The sequence below is a fragment of the Manacus candei genome, unplaced genomic scaffold (assembly GCF_025592945.1).
Source record: "Manacus candei isolate 608988 ecotype Guabito, Panama unplaced genomic scaffold, ASM2559294v1 h1tg000262l, whole genome shotgun sequence".
NCBI lineage: Eukaryota > Metazoa > Chordata > Aves > Passeriformes > Pipridae > Manacus > Manacus candei.
This window is the reverse complement of record NW_026138310.1, coordinates 414,985-436,589: the sequence shown is the minus strand read 5'-3', so window position 1 is coordinate 436,589 and position 21,605 is coordinate 414,985. Positions and strand designations below refer to the sequence as shown.

The window sequence follows — 21,605 nt, the reverse complement described above, 5'->3', positions numbered from 1 at the left end:
GCAGGTCCTCGGGTCGCTGGCTCTCACCGGACTCGGACACTCTGGCTGCCATCTTCTGGGATACCTGAGTGAGCCAGAGACAAAATTAGATGGCATCTCTAAAGCTGCAGGGGATCCCCGCTCCTCCTGCTGCCTCCCCAACTCACCTCCAAGGCTCCTCTCTCTTCAGCTGCTCCCAAGACCGCCCCTGCAAATGAAATGGCCAAACGCTCAAACACTCAGCTCTCCAACGTTTAGGAATTGCTCACAACGAAAGCCAAAAACCTCCAAACCCCGGACACTCTTTGCTACTCTACCTAGCCGGGACTCTAGACACCCCAGCAGGGCATCGCAAGACCATCCTGCTCACAGACTGCACAGCCATCGGCTCGACTCTCTAAGGGAACTGACATGCTGACCTGAGACTCGGAGCCAGATTCCATCTCCCCACTGATGCACGGAGCAGGGCAGAGCAGGTCCAGGCTGACCCCAAGTGAGACACCACACACACCACGTGACACAAAACGGGGACCAGACAAAGGACGGGACACAGACCGCAACTGCTCTGCCCGGCACACGTGAATCCAAGGATCAAAAGTAAGCCCTTCCTTGCAGGCGCCCAAATAGCCTGTCACAGGATACGCCTTGCACCGGACTCATTTCAAAAATCCCTCCAGGCGAGGCACACACTTGCACCGACTCCCAACCCCTCTCTGGGGCTTTGCCCGGCACTTATCTTTCCGAGAGAGCCGGGGATGCGAAGCCATCTTTCATGCACAGGAGGGGCACCTGGCTGGCTCAGAGGTCCTCCCATCGTCAGACTACCGGCAGTCAACTGCGAGAAAGAAAACCAGACACCGTATCTCAGTAGTGTGGCACGTGGGCCCAGACCCCATGAGCCCTCGACTCACTCTCGACCAGGCAGGTCCTCGGGTCGCTGGCTCTCACCGGACTCGGACACTCTGGCTGCCATCTTCTGGGATACCTGAGTGAGCCAGAGACAAAATTAGATGGCATCTCTAAAGCTGCAGGGGATCCCCGCTCCTCCTGCTGCCTCCCCAACTCACCTCCAAGGCTCCTCTCTCTTCAGCTGCTCCCAAGACCGCCCCTGCAAATGAAATGGCCAAACGCTCAAACACTCAGCTCTCCAACGTTTAGGAATTGCTCACAACGAAAGCCAAAAACCTCCAAACCCCGGACACTCTTTGCTACTCTACCTAGCCGGGACTCTACACACCCCAGCAGGGCATCGCAAGACCATCCTGCTCACAGACTGCACAGCCATCGGCTCGACTCTCTAAGGGAACTGACATGCTGACCTGAGACTCGGAGCCAGATTCCATCTCCCCACTGATGCACGGAGCAGGGCAGAGCAGGTCCAGGCTGACCCCAAGTGAGACACCACACACACCACGTGACACAAAACGGGGACCAGACAAAGGACGGGACACAGACCGCAACTGCTCTGCCCGGCACACGTGAATCCAAGGATCAAAAGTAAGCCCTTCCTTGCAGGCGCCCAAATAGCCTGTCACAGGATACGCCTTGCACCGGACTCATTTCAAAAATCCCTCCAGGCGAGGCACACACTTGCACCGACTCCCAACCCCTCTCTGGGGCTTTGCCCGGCACTTATCTTTCCCAGAGCCGGGGATGCGAAGCCATCTTTCATGCACAGGAGGGGCACCTGGCTGGCTCAGAGGTCCTCCCATCGTCAGACTACCGGCAGTCAACTGCGAGAAAGAAAACCAGACACCGTATCTCAGTAGTGTGGCACGTGGGCCCAGACCCCATGAGCCCTCGACTCACTCTCGACCAGGCAGGTCCTCGGGTCACTGGCTCTCACCGGACTCGGACACTCTGGCTGCCATCTTCTGGGATACCTGAGTGAGCCAGAGACAAAATTAGATGGCATCTCTAAAGCTGCAGGGGATCCCCGCTCCTCCTGCTGCCTCCCCAACTCACCTCCAAGGCTCCTCTCTCTTCAGCTGCTCCCAAGACCGCCCCTGCAAATGAAAGGGGCAAACGCTCAAACACTCAGCTCTCCAACATTTAGGAATTGCTCACAACGAAAGCCAAAAACCTCCAAACCCCGGACACTCTTTGCTACTCTACCTAGCCGGGACTCTAGACACCCCAGCAGGGCATCGCAAGACCATCCTGCTCACAGACTGCACAGCCATCGGCTCGACTCTCTAAGGGAACTGACATGCTGACCTGAGACTCGGAGCCAGATTCCATCTCCCCACTGATGCACGGAGCAGGGCAGAGCAGGTCCAGGTTGACCCCAAGTGAGACACCACACACACCACGTGACACAAAACGGGGACCAGACAAAGGACGGGACACAGACCGCAACTGCTCTGCCCGGCACACGTGAATCCAAGGATCAAAAGTAAGCCCTTCCTTGCAGGCGCCCAAATAGCCTGTCACAGGATACGCCTTGCACCGGACTCATTTCAAAAATCCCTCCAGGCGAGGCACACACTTGCACCGACTCCCAACCCCTCTCTGGGGCTTTGCCCGGCACTTATCTTTCCGAGAGAGCCGGGGATGCGAAGCCATCTTTCATGCACAGGAGGGGCACCTGGCTGGCTCAGAGGTCCTCCCATCGTCAGACTACCGGCAGTCAACTGCGAGAAAGAAAACCAGACACCGTATCTCAGTAGTGTGGCACGTGGGCCCAGACCCCATGAGCCCTCGACTCACTCTCGACCAGGCAGGTCCTCGGGTCGCTGGCTCTCACCGGACTCGGACACTCTGGCTGCCATCTTCTGGGATACCTGAGTGAGCCAGAGACAAAATTAGATGGCATCTCTAAAGCTGCAGGGGATCCCCGCTCCTCCTGCTGCCTCCCCAACTCACCTCCAAGGCTCCTCTCTCTTCAGCTGCTCCCAAGACCGCCCCTGCAAATGAAAGGGGCAAACGCTCAAACACTCAGCTCTCCAACATTTAGGAATTGGTCACAACGAAAGCCAAAAACCTCCAAACCCCGGACACTCTTTGCTACTCTACCTAGCCGGGACTCTAGACACCCCAGCAGGGCATCGCAAGACCATCCTGCTCACAGACTGCACAGCCATCGGCTCGACTCTCTAAGGGAACTGACATGCTGACCTGAGACTCGGAGCCAGATTCCATCTCCCCACTGATGCACGGAGCAGGGCAGAGCAGGTCCAGGCTGACCCCAAGTGAGACACCACACACACCACGTGACACAAAACGGGGACCAGACAAAGGACGGGACACAGACCGCAACTGCTCTGCCCGGCACACGTGAATCCAAGGATCAAAAGTAAGCCCTTCCTTGCAGGCGCCCAAATAGCCTGTCACAGGATACGCCTTGCACCGGACTCATTTCAAAAATCCCTCCAGGCGAGGCACACACTTGCACCGACTCCCAACCCCTCTCTGGGGCTTTGCCCGGCACTTATCTTTCCGAGAGAGCCGGGGATGCGAAGCCATCTTTCATGCACAGGAGGGGCACCTGGCTGGCTCAGAGGTCCTCCCATCGTCAGACTACCGGCAGTCAACTGCGAGAAAGAAAACCAGACACCGTATCTCAGTAGTGTGGCACGTGGGCCCAGACCCCATGAGCCCTCGACTCACTCTCGACCAGGCAGGTCCTCGGGTCGCTGGCTCTCACCGGACTCGGACACTCTGGCTGCCATCTTCTGGGATACCTGAGTGAGCCAGAGACAAAATTAGATGGCATCTCTAAAGCTGCAGGGGATCCCCGCTCCTCCTGCTGCCTCCCCAACTCACCTCCAAGGCTCCTCTCTCTTCAGCTGCTCCCAAGACCGCCCCTGCAAATGAAATGGCCAAACGCTCAAACACTCAGCTCTCCAACGTTTAGGAATTGCTCACAACGAAAGCCAAAAACCTCCAAACCCCGGACACTCTTTGCTACTCTACCTAGCCGGGACTCTACACACCCCAGCAGGGCATCGCAAGACCATCCTGCTCACAGACTGCACAGCCATCGGCTCGACTCTCTAAGGGAACTGACATGCTGACCTGAGACTCGGAGCCAGATTCCATCTCCCCACTGATGCACGGAGCAGGGCAGAGCAGGTCCAGGCTGACCCCAAGTGAGACACCACACACACCACGTGACACAAAACGGGGACCAGACAAAGGACGGGACACAGACCGCAACTGCTCTGCCCGGCACACGTGAATCCAAGGATCAAAAGTAAGCCCTTCCTTGCAGGCGCCCAAATAGCCTGTCACAGGATACGCCTTGCACCGGACTCATTTCAAAAATCCCTCCAGGCGAGGCACACACTTGCACCGACTCCCAACCCCTCTCTGGGGCTTTGCCCGGCACTTATCTTTCCCAGAGCCGGGGATGCGAAGCCATCTTTCATGCACAGGAGGGGCACCTGGGCTGGCTCAGAGGTCCTCCCATCGTCAGACTACCGGCAGTCAACTGCGAGAAAGAAAACCAGACACCGTATCTCAGTAGTGTGGCACGTGGGCCCAGACCCCATGAGCCCTCGACTCACTCTCGACCAGGCAGGTCCTCGGGTCGCTGGCTCTCACCGGACTCGGACACTCTGGCTGCCATCTTCTGGGATACCTGAGTGAGCCAGAGACAAAATTAGATGGCATCTCTAAAGCTGCAGGGGATCCCCGCTCCTCCTGCTGCCTCCCCAACTCACCTCCAAGGCTCCTCTCTCTTCAGCTGCTCCCAAGACCACCCCTGCAAATGAAAGGGGCAAACGCTCAAACACTCAGCTCTCCAACGTTTAGGAATTGGTCACAACGAAAGCCAAAAACCTCCAAACCCCGGACACTCTTTGCTACTCTACCTAGCCGGGACTCTACACACCCCAGCAGGGCATCGCAAGACCATCCTGCTCACAGACTGCACAGCCATCGGCTCGACTCTCTAAGGGAACTGACATGCTGACCTGAGACTCGGAGCCAGATTCCATCTCCCCACTGATGCACGGAGCAGGGCAGAGCAGGTCCAGGCTGACCCCAAGTGAGACACCACACACACCACGTGACACAAAACGGGGACCAGACAAAGGACGGGACACAGACCGCAACTGCTCTGCCCGGCACACGTGAATCCAAGGATCAAAAGTAAGCCCTTCCTTGCAGGCGCCCAAATAGCCTGTCACAGGATACGCCTTGCACCGGACTCATTTCAAAAATCCCTCCAGGCGAGGCACACACTTGCACCGACTCCCAACCCCTCTCTGGGGCTTTGCCCGGCACTTATCTTTCCGAGAGAGCCGGGGATGCGAAGCCATCTTTCATGCACAGGAGGGGCACCTGGGCTGGCTCAGAGGTCCTCCCATCGTCAGACTACCGGCAGTCAACTGCGAGAAAGAAAACCAGACACCGTATCTCAGTAGTGTGGCACGTGGGCCCAGACCCCATGAGCCCTCGACTCACTCTCGACCAGGCAGGTCCTCGGGTCGCTGGCTCTCACCGGACTCGGACACTCTGGCTGCCATCTTCTGGGATACCTGAGTGAGCCAGAGACAAAATTAGATGGCATCTCTAAAGCTGCAGGGGATCCCCGCTCCTCCTGCTGCCTCCCCAACTCACCTCCAAGGCTCCTCTCTCTTCAGCTGCTCCCAAGACCGCCCCTGCAAATGAAATGGCCAAACGCTCAAACACTCAGCTCTCCAACATTTAGGAATTGCTCACAACGAAAGCCAAAACCTCCAAACCCCGGACACTCTTTGCTACTCTACCTAGCCGGGACTCTAGACACCCCAGCAGGGCATCGCAAGACCATCCTGCTCACAGACTGCACAGCCATCGGCTCGACTCTCTAAGGGAGCTGACATGCTGACCTGAGACTCGGAGCCAGATTCCATCTCCCCACTGATGCACGGAGCAGGGCAGAGCAGGTCCAGGCTGACCCCAAGTGAGACACCACACACACCACGTGACACAAAACGGGGACCAGACAAAGGACGGGACACAGACCGCAACTGCTCTGCCCGGCACACGTGAATCCAAGGATCAAAAGTAAGCCCTTCCTTGCAGGCGCCCAAATAGCCTGTCACAGGATACGCCTTGCACCGGACTCATTTCAAAAATCCCTCCAGGCGAGGCACACACTTGCACCGACTCCCAACCCCTCTCTGGGGCTTTGCCCGGCACTTATCTTTCCGAGAGAGCCGGGGATGCGAAGCCATCTTTCATGCACAGGAGGGGCACCTGGCTGGCTCAGAGGTCCTCCCATCGTCAGACTACCGGCAGTCAACTGCGAGAAAGAAAACCAGACACCGTATCTCAGTAGTGTGGCACGTGGGCCCAGACCCCATGAGCCCTCGACTCACTCTCGACCAGGCAGGTCCTCGGGTCGCTGGCTCTCACCGGACTCGGACACTCTGGCTGCCATCTTCTGGGATACCTGAGTGAGCCAGAGACAAAATTAGATGGCATCTCTAAAGCTGCAGGGGATCCCCGCTCCTCCTGCTGCCTCCCCAACTCACCTCCAAGGCTCCTCTCTCTTCAGCTGCTCCCAAGACCGCCCCTGCAAATGAAATGGCCAAACGCTCAAACACTCAGCTCTCCAACATTTAGGAATTGCTCACAACGAAAGCCAAAAACCTCCAAACCCCGGACACTCTTTGCTACTCTACCTAGCCGGGACTCTAGACACCCCAGCAGGGCATCGCAAGACCATCCTGCTCACAGACTGCACAGCCATCGGCTCGACTCTCTAAGGGAACTGACATGCTGACCTGAGACTCGGAGCCAGATTCCATCTCCCCACTGATGCACGGAGCAGGGCAGAGCAGGTCCAGGCTGACCCCAAGTGAGACACCACACACACCACGTGACACAAAACGGGGACCAGACAAAGGACGGGACACAGACCGCAACTGCTCTGCCCGGCACACGTGAATCCAAGGATCAAAAGTAAGCCCTTCCTTGCAGGCGCCCAAATAGCCTGTCACAGGATACGCCTTGCACCGGACTCATTTCAAAAATCCCTCCAGGCGAGGCACACACTTGCACCGACTCCCAACCCCTCTCTGGGGCTTTGCCCGGCACTTATCTTTCCGAGAGAGCCGGGGATGCGAAGCCATCTTTCATGCACAGGAGGGGCACCTGGCTGGCTCAGAGGTCCTCCCATCGTCAGACTACCGGCAGTCAACTGCGAGAAAGAAAACCAGACACCGTATCTCAGTAGTGTGGCACGTGGGCCCAGACCCCATGAGCCCTCGACTCACTCTCGACCAGGCAGGTCCTCGGGTCGCTGGCTCTCACCGGACTCGGACACTCTGGCTGCCATCTTCTGGGATACCTGAGTGAGCCAGAGACAAAATTAGATGGCATCTCTAAAGCTGCAGGGGATCCCCGCTCCTCCTGCTGCCTCCCCAACTCACCTCCAAGGCTCCTCTCTCTTCAGCTGCTCCCAAGACCGCCCCTGCAAATGAAATGGCCAAACGCTCAAACACTCAGCTCTCCAACATTTAGGAATTGCTCACAACGAAAGCCAAAAACCTCCAAACCCCGGACACTCTTTGCTACTCTACCTAGCCGGGACTCTAGACACCCCAGCAGGGCATCGCAAGACCATCCTGCTCACAGACTGCACAGCCATCGGCTCGACTCTCTAAGGGAACTGACATGCTGACCTGAGACTCGGAGCCAGATTCCATCTCCCCACTGATGCACGGAGCAGGGCAGAGCAGGTCCAGGCTGACCCCAAGTGAGACACCACACACACCACGTGACACAAAACGGGGACCAGACAAAGGACGGGACACAGACCGCAACTGCTCTGCCCGGCACACGTGAATCCAAGGATCAAAAGTAAGCCCTTCCTTGCAGGCGCCCAAATAGCCTGTCACAGGATACGCCTTGCACCGGACTCATTTCAAAAATCCCTCCAGGCGAGGCACACACTTGCACCGACTCCCAACCCCTCTCTGGGGCTTTGCCCGGCACTTATCTTTCCGAGAGAGCCGGGGATGCGAAGCCATCTTTCATGCACAGGAGGGGCACCTGGCTGGCTCAGAGGTCCTCCCATCGTCAGACTACCGGCAGTCAACTGCGAGAAAGAAAACCAGACACCGTATCTCAGTAGTGTGGCACGTGGGCCCAGACCCCATGAGCCCTCGACTCACTCTCGACCAGGCAGGTCCTCGGGTCGCTGGCTCTCACCGGACTCGGACACTCTGGCTGCCATCTTCTGGGATACCTGAGTGAGCCAGAGACAAAATTAGATGGCATCTCTAAAGCTGCAGGGGATCCCCGCTCCTCCTGCTGCCTCCCCAACTCACCTCCAAGGCTCCTCTCTCTTCAGCTGCTCCCAAGACCGCCCCTGCAAATGAAAGGGGCAAACGCTCAAACACTCAGCTCTCCAACGTTTAGGAATTGCTCACAACGAAAGCCAAAAACCTCCAAACCCCGGACACTCTTTGCTACTCTACCTAGCCGGGACTCTACACACCCCAGCAGGGCATCGCAAGACCATCCTGCTCACAGACTGCACAGCCATCGGCTCGACTCTCTAAGGGAACTGACATGCTGACCTGAGACTCGGAGCCAGATTCCATCTCCCCACTGATGCACGGAGCAGGGCAGAGCAGGTCCAGGCTGACCCCAAGTGAGACACCACACACACCACGTGACACAAAACGGGGACCAGACAAAGGACGGGACACAGACCGCAACTGCTCTGCCCGGCACACGTGAATCCAAGGATCAAAAGTAAGCCCTTCCTTGCAGGCGCCCAAATAGCCTGTCACAGGATACGCCTTGCACCGGACTCATTTCAAAAATCCCTCCAGGCGAGGCACACACTTGCACCGACTCCCAACCCCTCTCTGGGGCTTTGCCCGGCACTTATCTTTCCCAGAGCCGGGGATGCGAAGCCATCTTTCATGCACAGGAGGGGCACCTGGCTGGCTCAGAGGTCCTCCCATCGTCAGACTACCGGCAGTCAACTGCGAGAAAGAAAACCAGACACCGTATCTCAGTAGTGTGGCACGTGGGCCCAGACCCCATGAGCCCTCGACTCACTCTCGACCAGGCAGGTCCTCGGGTCGCTGGCTCTCACCGGACTCGGACACTCTGGCTGCCATCTTCTGGGATACCTGAGTGAGCCAGAGACAAAATTAGATGGCATCTCTAAAGCTGCAGGGGATCCCCGCTCCTCCTGCTGCCTCCCCAACTCACCTCCAAGGCTCCTCTCTCTTCAGCTGCTCCCAAGACCGCCCCTGCAAATGAAAGGGGCAAACGCTCAAACACTCAGCTCTCCAACGTTTAGGAATTGCTCACAACGAAAGCCAAAAACCTCCAAACCCCGGACACTCTTTGCTACTCTACCTAGCCGGGACTCTAGACACCCCAGCAGGGCATCGCAAGACCATCCTGCTCACAGACTGCACAGCCATCGGCTCGACTCTCTAAGGGAACTGACATGCTGACCTGAGACTCGGAGCCAGATTCCATCTCCCCACTGATGCACGGAGCAGGGCAGAGCAGGTCCAGGCTGACCCCAAGTGAGACACCACACACACCACGTGACACAAAACGGGGACCAGACAAAGGACGGGACACAGACCGCAACTGCTCTGCCCGGCACACGTGAATCCAAGGATCAAAAGTAAGCCCTTCCTTGCAGGCGCCCAAATAGCCTGTCACAGGATACGCCTTGCACCGGACTCATTTCAAAAATCCCTCCAGGCGAGGCACACACTTGCACCGACTCCCAACCCCTCTCTGGGGCTTTGCCCGGCACTTATCTTTCCCAGAGCCGGGGATGCGAAGCCATCTTTCATGCACAGGAGGGGCACCTGGCTGGCTCAGAGGTCCTCCCATCGTCAGACTACCGGCAGTCAACTGCGAGAAAGAAAACCAGACACCGTATCTCAGTAGTGTGGCACGTGGGCCCAGACCCCATGAGCCCTCGACTCACTCTCGACCAGGCAGGTCCTCGGGTCGCTGGCTCTCACCGGACTCGGACACTCTGGCTGCCATCTTCTGGGATACCTGAGTGAGCCAGAGACAAAATTAGATGGCATCTCTAAAGCTGCAGGGGATCCCCGCTCCTCCTGCTGCCTCCCCAACTCACCTCCAAGGCTCCTCTCTCTTCAGCTGCTCCCAAGACCGCCCCTGCAAATGAAATGGCCAAACGCTCAAACACTCAGCTCTCTAACATTTAGGAATTGCTCACAACGAAAGCCAAAACCTCCAAACCCCGGACACTCTTTGCTACTCTACCTAGCCGGGACTCTACACACCCCAGCAGGGCATCGCAAGACCATCCTGCTCACAGACTGCACAGCCATCGGCTCGACTCTCTAAGGGAACTGACATGCTGACCTGAGACTCGGAGCCAGATTCCATCTCCCCACTGATGCACGGAGCAGGGCAGAGCAGGTCCAGGCTGACCCCAAGTGAGACACCACACACACCACGTGACACAAAACGGGGACCAGACAAAGGACGGGACACAGACCGCAACTGCTCTGCCCGGCACACGTGAATCCAAGGATCAAAAGTAAGCCCTTCCTTGCAGGCGCCCAAATAGCCTGTCACAGGATACGCCTTGCACCGGACTCATTTCAAAAATCCCTCCAGGCGAGGCACACACTTGCACCGACTCCCAACCCCTCTCTGGGGCTTTGCCCGGCACTTATCTTTCCGAGAGAGCCGGGGATGCGAAGCCATCTTTCATGCACAGGAGGGGCACCTGGCTGGCTCAGAGGTCCTCCCATCGTCAGACTACCGGCAGTCAACTGCGAGAAAGAAAACCAGACACCGTATCTCAGTAGTGTGGCACGTGGGCCCAGACCCCATGAGCCCTCGACTCACTCTCGACCAGGCAGGTCCTCGGGTCGCTGGCTCTCACCGGACTCGGACACTCTGGCTGCCATCTTCTGGGATACCTGAGTGAGCCAGAGACAAAATTAGATGGCATCTCTAAAGCTGCAGGGGATCCCCGCTCCTCCTGCTGCCTCCCCAACTCACCTCCAAGGCTCCTCTCTCTTCAGCTGCTCCCAAGACCGCCCCTGCAAATGAAATGGCCAAACGCTCAAACACTCAGCTCTCCAACATTTAGGAATTGCTCACAACGAAAGCCAAAACCTCCAAACCCCGGACACTCTTTGCTACTCTACCTAGCCGGGACTCTAGACACCCCAGCAGGGCATCGCAAGACCATCCTGCTCACAGACTGCACAGCCATCGGCTCGACTCTCTAAGGGAGCTGACATGCTGACCTGAGACTCGGAGCCAGATTCCATCTCCCCACTGATGCACGGAGCAGGGCAGAGCAGGTCCAGGCTGACCCCAAGTGAGACACCACACACACCACGTGACACAAAACGGGGACCAGACAAAGGACGGGACACAGACCGCAACTGCTCTGCCCGGCACACGTGAATCCAAGGATCAAAAGTAAGCCCTTCCTTGCAGGCGCCCAAATAGCCTGTCACAGGATACGCCTTGCACCGGACTCATTTCAAAAATCCCTCCAGGCGAGGCACACACTTGCACCGACTCCCAACCCCTCTCTGGGGCTTTGCCCGGCACTTATCTTTCCCAGAGCCGGGGATGCGAAGCCATCTTTCATGCACAGGAGGGGCACCTGGGCTGGCTCAGAGGTTCCTGCCATTGTCAGACTACTGGCAGTCAACTGCGAGAAAGAAAACCAGACACCGTATCTCAGTAGTGTGGCACGTGGGCCCAGCCCCAAGAGCCCGCGACTCACTCTCGACCAGGCAGGTCCTCGGGTCGCTGGCTCTCACCGGACTCGGACACTCTGGCTGCCATCTTCTGGGATACCTGAGTGAGCCAGAGACAAAATTAGATGGCATCTCTAAAGCTGCAGGGGATCCCCGCTCCTCCTGCTGCCTCCCCAACTCACCTCCAATGCTCATCTGCTCCCACATGTTAGCCAGATGGCACCTGCAATCGAACAAGCTCAATGCTTCATTGCTGATCCTTTTAATACTCGGAGATTACCTACAAGGACAGCTCAAGAGAACCAATCCGTGTGTTCATCACGTCATTTTGAGTTGGCTTCAGCCCTACGAGGCTGCGTACGTCTCCTGCAATAAAAACCCAACGGAAATCTCTTTGCTGACATACTGTCCAAGAGTATGCTGGTCCATGGTAGTTTCTGTCTGACACCCATAGACCGTGACCTCTTACAGGCAGGGTCCCTGTCACGCTGGACTGTACGTTAGAAGTCGGTGCACTGCCTGTAGAACAAAAAACCAAGTATTTATGCAGATTCACCACAAGTACCCTGCCGACAAAAGAGCATCTAGTTGTGTCCTGCAGTCACTGCTCACCGTCCTCACCGGGCTCAGCTTCCCTCTGGTGCCTATCGGCTGCTGGGCCAAGGGCTCCGCATCTTAAAAAAACCCCAAAACCACAAAACTAGCCACCAAACCATCCAAATGATCAAGTAAACCTAGAGCCAAAAGTCATGTCTTGGCTCTGACCTCACATGAGAAGCCACCTTTTGACTCTGCTCCTCCGGCCTCTTCTTTTTATCTCTGCTTTACATCCAGTCCCTCTGACACTGCAAAGAAATGAGTTACCAAAGTCAGCCATATAAATGGAGGGACCTTAACTGCTGTGCAATACTAATTTCTCTTTAGACAAGCCATCTGGGGTCCAAAGACAACCTGCACAAACTAACACTGACCGACTTAAAGGCCCTGCCATACCACTCCAGAAAAGCTCGCTCTCGTGACTGCACACATGCTGCAGGTAGGGGCTGCCTCCAAGAGGATCGGAGAACTGCTGCCCTGAGTGGCTAAGCCTATCACAGGTTACCTGTCAAGACTCCTTCCTACTCCACCTATCCTCAAGTCTACACTGCAGGGCAGAGCAGTTCCAGGCCAAACACAAACTCCAGTGACACATTTCTGGACAAGTGCTGTGGTGGAACAACTGTGAATTGTGATTGTGAATTGTAAGACACAAAACACAGACTGGACAAAGGACACGACACAGACCTGAACGACTCTGCCCTGCACATCCTACTCCAGTGATGGAAAGTAAACTGCTCCTCCTATGTGTGCCAAGGGCCTCTTACGGCAGACCATTTCCCCTATGCTAATTTGAAAATTCCTCCCTCCTAACCATAAAACTGGACCCAGCTCTCATCCCCTCTCCAGGTGATAGTCCTCCACTTATCTTTCCCATAGTCGGGGATGTGAATCCATCTTCGATGCGAAGGAAGGACCCCCGGCTGGTTCAGAGGGTCCTGTGATCCCTGACTCGGTCAGCTGCGAGAAAGAAAAGCAAAACTGAGACAAGAGTTTGGCAGCACATGGGCAATAACCCCGCAATTGGCTAGTCCCCGTCCCCTAAGCTGTGAGGTTCTCGGGCCACTGGCTCCGACCCCAGTCGGAGGCTGCTGCCGTCACCGTGTGCCGTACCTGGGCGCGTGAGGAAAAAAAGTTACGTGGTGCTTCGGAAACACCCAGCACCTCCTCACTATCTCCCCGACTCAACCTGAATGCTCCTCCATTGCCAAAAGCAGGCTGGATAGCACCTGCAACTATAAGAGATTGAGACTTAACTGATGACCCTCGTAGTACTAGGAGATTACTCACACAGACAGCTGTAGACCATCAAACCTAATTGGCAGGTGGCTCCGGCCCTCTGAGGCTGCACATGCTGTCTGTAAAGTACAAAAACCAAAAGCAAATGTACATACTGAGATACCGCCTGAAAGGATGGCTTTCCTGGGGTAGCTCCTACCTACCTCTCCTCCACAGTGACCTCTTACTGACAAGGTCCCTGAAGCATTGGACTGTCTGTTAGAAGGTGGCAGAACCCCTGGAAAACACAACAAACAAAGCATGTGCACAGATTCACCACAACACCTGTAGAAGACCATCTAGTTCTGTCCTGGAGTCAATGCTCACCTTGCTCACAGGTACTCACCTGGATCACCTCCCCTCCGGTGCCTAGAGCCTCCTGGGGCCAGGGCTCTGCATCTGAAAACAAAGAAAAAACAAACCCAAACAACAAAATCCTTAACACAGCGAGTAAACGTGGAGCCAAAAGCCACGTCTTTGTGCTGATGTCAGGTAACCACCCACCTTCTCGCTCTGCTCCTCTGGCCTCTGTTCTGTTCAACTCTGCTTTACACCCTGTCTCTCTGACATGGTAAAGAAACCCTAACTAAAGTAACCCAGATAAATGGGGAGAGCTCAAAGAGTCTCCCTTCTCTTTTGGCAAACCACCAAGGGTCACTGCCTGCAGCCAAAGACTGCAGCTATAATCAAACAGAATATCCGGGTGAAGGAGCAGAAAACTTAAGTGGCACATCTGAAAAGTCAGTGGATGCATTCACAGGCATTTAGGGGGCTCCTGGACACTGCTTTCCACCCGTACTACCTTCAAAACACTCCTGGCAATTCCTAAGCTGACACCCGAGCCCTCACTCCATCTCTGGGCTGTAACCCCCCACTACCTACTTGCAAACCTGGGTGTCTGAAACCATTTTCAACACAGAGCAACTTCACCTCAGGATAGGATAACACTTGTGAAAAAATGCCAAGCTACAGTTGAGATGATCAGGAGATCTCAAAAGATACAAAGCTCCTAAGAAAAAGAAAACAAGATAATAAATTACAAAAGCAGCTAACCAACACAGGACACAAAATAAATAAATTTAAAACCCTTGCATTTGAGTGTAATCCTCTTCATTACCATATATAGCTCTGTTGCTTTGGATGCCAAAGCTGATGCTTCAATAAAGCAAGAACAGCTTGAGAAATCCCATTCATTGAAAGAAAGGGAGAGCTCTTATCCCATTGAAGCCCAGCTGCTGAATGACCTCCTTGGGCAAAGGCTGGGGTTAATATACCCCTGGCCACACCCACATACCTTCCCATGAGGCTCGAGGGAAAGGGAGGAGCCAAATGCCACAAAGTATAAAAGCTCTGGGAGGAGTAGCACTGAGTTTTCCATGTTCAGGAGAAATAAAGGCCCTGATGCAGGAAAACACTGCTAATGAGGATAAATACACCATCTCTCTTTCTGCAGCTATACCCACTGAAACAGCAGAGACCAGGTAAGAAACTGAACTTTTCTGTTGGACAGAGGAAGAACAAGATAAACAACCTAAAAATGCAGACAAAAAATTAACTTATCAAAGAAGATGAAAGGTTAAGGTGGTGGGTCACCCGGACATTCCACAGGCAGCAAGAGTTTCTGGTCCTAGCATCTTTTCTCTGAGAAAAAGCTTTAGCTGTGTTCAATCTGGGGGCTGATATGGCAAATTTCACTGCAGGGCTCCTGGAAATGAACAAGAACCCTTTTCCCGGGGAAAAGCAAGCCCTCACCCTAATGGTCTCAGAGGTGAAGAGAAATCCGGGCACTACATAGGCAGCAAGAGCTTCTAACCTTAGCAGCTTTTCTCTGTCAAAAAGCTTCAGCTGTGTTCAATCTGGGGGCTGATATAGCAAATTTCACTGCAGGGCTCCTGGAAATGAACAAGAACCCTTTTCCCTGGGGGAAAGCAAGCCCTCACCCTAATGGTCTGGGAGGTGAAGAGAAATCCAGGCACTGCATAGGCAGAAAGAGCTTCTGACTCTAGCAGCTTTTCTCTGACAAAAAGCTTCAGTTGTGTTCAATCTGGGGACTGACATGGCCAATTTCCCTGCAAGGCTCCTGAAAGTGAATGAGGACCCTTTTCCCCTTTGATAATAAAGTAATTAACTTTTCCACCACACCTTAATTAGCTACCAATTAACTAATTCTCCTTTTACAAGGCATGCTAATTATTCACTAATGACCTAATTCAGTAATTTATTTCTTGCACTGCACCCTAATGGGTTACTAATTAATTAGTTTCACAGGCAGCAAGATTTTTCTGTCCGGTTACCTTTGGTTTCGGAGAAATCTTCATCCATGTTCACTTTGGAGAGGAGGATCAGGTATTTGAGGCAGGACTCTTGCAAGCAACAAACAGCCGTATCCCCAAGGAAACAAAGCCCTGACCCTCAGGGTTTCAGGTGCAGATAGTGTGAAACTCCATAGGCAACAAGAGTTTTCTGTCCTGGCACCTTTTTTCTGAGAGAAAACTTTGTCCATGTTCAGTTTTGGGAGATGGAGTGGCAATTTCACTGCAAGGCTCTTGCAAATGAATTACAGCCCTTTTCCCCAGGAAAGACAGCTTGTAGCCTTAAAATTTTAGGGGCAGTTGGTGGGCCAGGCTGGACACTCCATGAGCAGCAAAGTTCCCTGTGGTGGCACCTTTGGTCCAAGAGGAATACTCATTCATGTTCAATTTCAGGACTCAGACTGGAATTTTCAGAGCAGAAAAACCAGGAAAGAACCAGGGAAAGAATCCTCAGGAAGGAAATCCCTTACCCTCACGGTCTCAGGTGCAGGTGGTGCGACACTTCATGGGTGGCAACAGCTTTCTGTGGTAGAACCTTTTGTCTGGGAGGAATCTTTGTTGGCATTCAGTAGAGGGAGTCAGACTTCACTTTCAGGGGAGGGCTCTGAAAAGCAAAAACCAGACCTTTCCCACAGGAGAGAAAGCCTGTAAACGTGGGGATTCAGGTGCAGTTGATGGACCAGCCTGGGCACTCCATGGGCAACAAGATGTTTGTGTGGTGGCACCTTTTGCCTGGGAGGAATCTTCATCCCTTTTGAATTTTGGCAAGTCGGTCCAGCTATCTTGGCACCAGCCTCCTGCAAGCGAATTACAGACCATTTCCCCATGAAAGGCAACATGTAGCCTCAGACTCTCAGTTGTACTACATGAGACACCCAGGGCACTCCATGGGAAGCCACAGATGTCTGTCCTGGCATCTTTTGTCTCAGAGTTATGTTCACCTGTTTTCACTTTTGAGAGTTGCACCATGATTATCACCACAAGTCTCTGGAAACCAAATAATAGCCCTTTCCCCCAGATAATAAAGCCCTTAATCTCAGGGCTGCACATGCAGGTGGTGTGGCACTCCCTGTGCAGGAAGATCTTTCTGTCCTGTCACCATTTGTTTGGGAGGAATCCTCATCTGATTTCATTTTAAGAAGTCAAACCATCTTTCTCGGTTCAGGACACCTGTAAGTGAACAAGAGCCTGTTTCCCCAGGAAAGAAAGCCCTTACCCTCAGGGCCTCAGGGGTAGCTGCTATGAAACTCCATGGGAAACAAGAGCTCTCTGTCCTGGAACCTTTTGTCTGGGAGGAATCTTCATCCTTATGCAATTTTGGGAGTAAAGACTGACAGTTTCAGCACAGGATTAAAAACACGATCAACAGCCCTTATTCCCAGGAAAGAAAGCCTGGAACCTTTGGCTGTTAGGTGCATTTGGTGGGCCAGTTTGGGCACTCGATGGGCAGCAACATCTCTCTGTCCTGGCACCTTTTGTCTTGCAGGAATCTTGACCTGTATGGAATATTGGGAGTCAGACTGGCAGTTTCAGCACAGGATTTCTAAAAATGAACAACAGCCCTTTTACACAGGAAACAAAGCACTGACCATTTTAACTTCAGGTGCAGTTGGTAGGCCAGCCTGGGCACTCCTTAGGCAGCAAGAGCTTTCTGGTGTGCTACCTATTGTCTGGGAGGAATCCTCATCTGTATTCAATTTTGGGAGCTGGACTGCCCCTTTCGGCTCGAGGAGTCCTGCAGGGTCACATCAACCCTTTTCCCCTGGAAGGAAAGCCCTTACCTTCTTGGTTTCAGGTGCAGTTGGTGGGCCGGCCTGGACACTCGCTGGGCAGCAAGAGCTTTGTGTGGTGTCACCTTTGATCTGGGAGGAATCTTCGTCCGTATGGAATTTTGGGAGCTGGACTGCCCATTTCGGCAGTAGGATTGCTGCAAGGTAACAACAGCCCTTATGGCCAGGACAGAAAGCCTGAAACCTTTGGGTTTCAGGTGCAGTTGGTGGGCCAGCCTAGGCACTCCATGGGCAGCAAGAGCTTTCTGTGGTGGCACCTTTTATCTTGGTGGAATCCTCCTCCGTATTCAATTCTGGGAGTTGGACTGGCAATTGCAGCGCAGGACCCTTCACGTGAACTACAGCCCTTTTCCCCAAGAAAAAAGGTCCTTACCTTTGGGGTCTCAGGTGCAGTTGGTGGGCCAGCCAGGGCAGTCCATGGGCAGCAAGAGCTCTCTGTACTGGCACCTTTTGTCTGGGAGGAATCCTCGTCTGTATTCAATTCTGGAACTTGGACTGGCAATTTCAGTGCAGGACTCCTGCAAGCGAACAACAGCCCTTTCTCCCAGGCAAGAAAGTGCTTACCCTCAAGGTTTCAAGTGCAGTTGGTGGGCCAGCCTAGGCACTCCATGGGCAGCAAGAGCTTTCTGTGGTGGCACCTTTTATCTTGGTGGAATCCTCCTCCGTATTCAATTCTGGGAGTCGGACTGGCGATTGCAGCGCAGGACTCCTGCACGTGAACTACAGCCCTTTTCCCCAAGAAAAAAGGTCCTTACCTTTGGGGTCTCAGGTGCAGTTGGTGGGCCAGCCTGGACACTCGCTGGGCAGCAAGAGCTCTCTGTGCTGGCACCTTTGGTCTGGGAGGAATCTTCGTCCGTATGCCATGTTCGGACTTGGACTGGCAGTTTCAGGACAGGGCTGAAAAAAGACAACAACAGCCATTATCCCGAGGAAACAAACGGTGGAACCTCTGGCTTTCAGGTGCAGTTGGTGGGCCAGCCAGGGCAGTCCATGGGCAGCAAGAGCTCTCTGTGCTGGCACCTTTTGTCTGGGAGGAATCCTCCTCTGTATTCAATTCTGGGACTTGGACTGGCAATTTCAGTGCAGGACTCCTGCAAGCGAACAACAGCCCTTTCTCCCAGGTAAGAAAGTGCTTACCCTCAGGGTCTCAGGTGCAGTTGGTGGGCTAGCCTAGGCACTAGCCTAGGTGGGCAGCAACATCTCTCTGTCCTGGCACCTTTTGTCTTGCAACAATCTTCATCCGGATGCAGTTTTGGGAGTCGGACTGCCAGTTTCAGTGCAGGATTCCTAACAACAGCCCTTTTCCACAGCAAAGCGAGCACCGACCCTTTTAATTTCAGGTGCCGGTGGTGGGCCAGCCTGGGCACTCCTTAAGCAGCAAGAGCTTTCTGGTGTGCTACCTTTTGTCTGGGAGGAATCCTCATCCGTATTCAATTTTGGGAGCTGGACTGCCCCTTTCGGCTCGAGGAGTCCTGCAGGGTCACATCAACCCTTTTCCCCTGGAGGGAAAGCCCTTACCTTCTTGGTTTCAGGTGCAGTTGGTGGGCCGGCCTGGACACTCACTGGGCAGCAAGAGCTTTGTGTGGTGCAACCTTTAGTCTGGGAGGAATCTTCGTCCGTATGGAATTTTGGGAGCTGGACTGCCCATTTCGGCAGTAGGATTGCTGCAAGGTAACAACAGCCCTTATGGCCAGGGCAGAAAGCCTGAAACCTTTGGGTTTCAGGTGCAGTTGGTGGGCCAGCCAGGGCAGTCCATGGGCAGCAAGAGCTCTCTGTGCTGGCACCTTTTGTCTGGGAGGAATCCTCGTCTATATTCAATTCTGGGACTTGGACTGGCATTTTCAGTGCAGGACTCCTGCAAGCGAACAACAGCCCTTTCTCCCAGGCAAGAAAGTGCTTACCCTCAGGGTCTCAGGTGCAGTTGCTGGGCCAGCCAGGGCAGTCCATGGGCAGCAAGAGCTCTCTGTGGTGGCACCTTTTATCTTGGTGGAATCCTCCTCTGTATTCAATTCTGGGAGTCGGACTGGCGATTGCAGCGCAGGACTTCTGCACGTGAACTACAGCCCTTTTCCCCAAGAAAAAAGGTCCTTACCTTTGGGGTCTCAGGTGCAGTTGGTGGGCCAGCCTGGACACTCGCTGGGCAGCAAGAGCTCTCTGTGCTGGCACCTTTGGTCTGGGAGGAATCTTCGTCCGTATGCCATGTTGAGACTTGGACTGGCAGTTTCAGGACAGGGTTGAAAAAAACAACAACAGCCATTATCCCGACGAAACAAACCCTGGAACCTCTGCCTTTCAGGTGCAGTTGGTGGGCCAGCCAGGGCAGTCCATGGGCAGCAAGAGCTCTCTGTGCTGGCACCTTTTGTCTGGGAGGAATCCTCCTCTGTATTCAATTCTGGGACTTGGACTGGCAATTTCAGTGCAGGACTCCTGCAAGCGAACAACAGCCCTTTCTCCCAGGCAAGAAAGTGCTTACCCTCAGGGTCTCAGGTGCAGTTGGTGGGCTAGCCTAGGCACTCCGTGGGCAGCAACATCTCTCTGTCCTAGCACCTTTTGTCTTGCAACAATCTGCATCCGGATGCAATTTTGGGAGTCGGACTGCCAGTTTAAGCGCAGGATTCTTAACAACAGCCCTTTTCCACAGCAAAGCGAGCACCAACCCTTTTAATTTCAGGTGCCAGTGGTGGGCCAGCCTGGGCACTCCTTAAGCAGCAAGAGCTTTCTGGTGTGCTACCTTTTGTCTGGGAGGAATCCTCATCCGTATTCAATTTTGGGAGCTGGACTGCCCCTTTCGGCTCGAGGAGTCCTGCAGGGTCACATCAACCCTTTTCCCCTGGAGGGAAAGCCCTTACCTTCTTGGTTTCAGGTGCAGTTGGTGGGCCGGCCTGGACACTCACTGGGCAGCAAGAGCTTTGTGTGGTGCAACCTTTAGTCTGGGAGGAATCTTCGTCCGTATGGAATTTTGGGAGCTAGACTGCCCATTTCGGCAGTAGGATTGCTGCAAGGTAACAACAGCCCTTATGGCCAGGGCAGAAAGCCTGAAACCTTTGGGTTTCAGGTGCAGTTGGTGGGCCAGCCTAGGCACTCCATGGGCAGCAAGAGCTTTCTGTGGTGGCACCTTTTATCTTGGTGGAATCCTCCTCCGTATTCAATTCTGGGAGTCGGACTGGCAGTTGCAGCACAGGACTCCTGCATGTGAACTACAGCCCTTTTCCCCAAGAAAAAAGGTCCTTACCTTTGGGGTCTCAGGTGCAGTTGGTGGGCCAGCCAGGGCAGTCCATGGGCAGCAAGAGCTCTCTGTGCTGGCACCTTTTGTCTGGGAGGAATCCTCGTCTGTATTCAATTCTGGGACTTGGACTGGCAATTTCAGTGCAGGACTCCTGCAAGCGAACAACAGCCCTTTCTCCCAGGCAAGAAAGTGCTTACCCTCAGGGTCTCAGGTGCAGTTGGTGGGCTAGCCTAGGCACTCCGTGGGCAGCAACATCTCTCTGTCCTAGCACCTTTTGTCTTGCAACAATCTGCATCCGGATGCAATTTTGGGAGTCGGACTGCCAGTTTAAGCGCAGGATTCTTAACAACAGCCCTTTTCCACAGCAAAGCGAGCACCAACCCTTTTAATTTCAGGTGCCAGTGGTGGGCCAGCCTGGGCACTCCTTAAGCAGCAAGAGCTTTCTGGTGTGCTACCTTTTGTCTGGGAGGAATCCTCATCCGTATTCAATTTAGGGAGCTGGACTGCCCTTTTCGGCTCGAGGAGTCCTGCAAGGTCAACATCAATCCTTTTCCCCTGGAAGGAAAGCCCTTACCTTCTTGGTTTCAGGTGCAGTTCTTGGGCCGGCCTAAAAATCTTAAAATCAGGAGAAGAGCCTAAGAGAATAAAAATAAGGAGAGCAGCCTAAAAAAATTAAAATCAGGAGAGGAGCCTAAAAAAATTAAAATCAGGAAAGGAGCATAAAAAAATTAAAATCAGGGGAAGAGTA

At 54.1% G+C, this 21,605-nt stretch overlaps 1 protein-coding gene across 3 annotated transcripts; it reads left to right on the top strand.

Annotated features, from left to right (window-relative positions):
* The first annotated feature begins 14,919 nt into the window (after positions 1-14,919).
* Positions 14,920-21,246, top strand: LOC127464710 (uncharacterized). Of its 3 annotated transcripts, XM_051775176.1 has the most exons (8): positions 14,926-15,010; positions 15,790-15,875; positions 17,637-17,775; positions 18,592-18,752; positions 18,972-19,302; positions 19,356-19,546; positions 19,928-20,118; positions 20,878-21,246. In XM_051775176.1, exons 1-8 carry the CDS (start codon positions 14,931-14,933, stop codon positions 21,244-21,246), a joined length of 1,548 nt encoding a protein of 515 aa, XP_051631136.1. In that variant the 5' UTR covers positions 14,926-14,930. The 3 variants fall into 3 exon arrangements, with proteins under 3 accessions (XP_051631137.1, XP_051631135.1, XP_051631136.1); XM_051775177.1 differs by lacking the exon at positions 15,790-15,875 and having other exon boundaries at positions 14,920-15,010; XM_051775175.1 differs by lacking the exon at positions 15,790-15,875 and having other exon boundaries at positions 14,920-15,010; positions 17,328-17,775.
* The last annotated feature ends 359 nt before the right edge of the window (positions 21,247-21,605 follow it).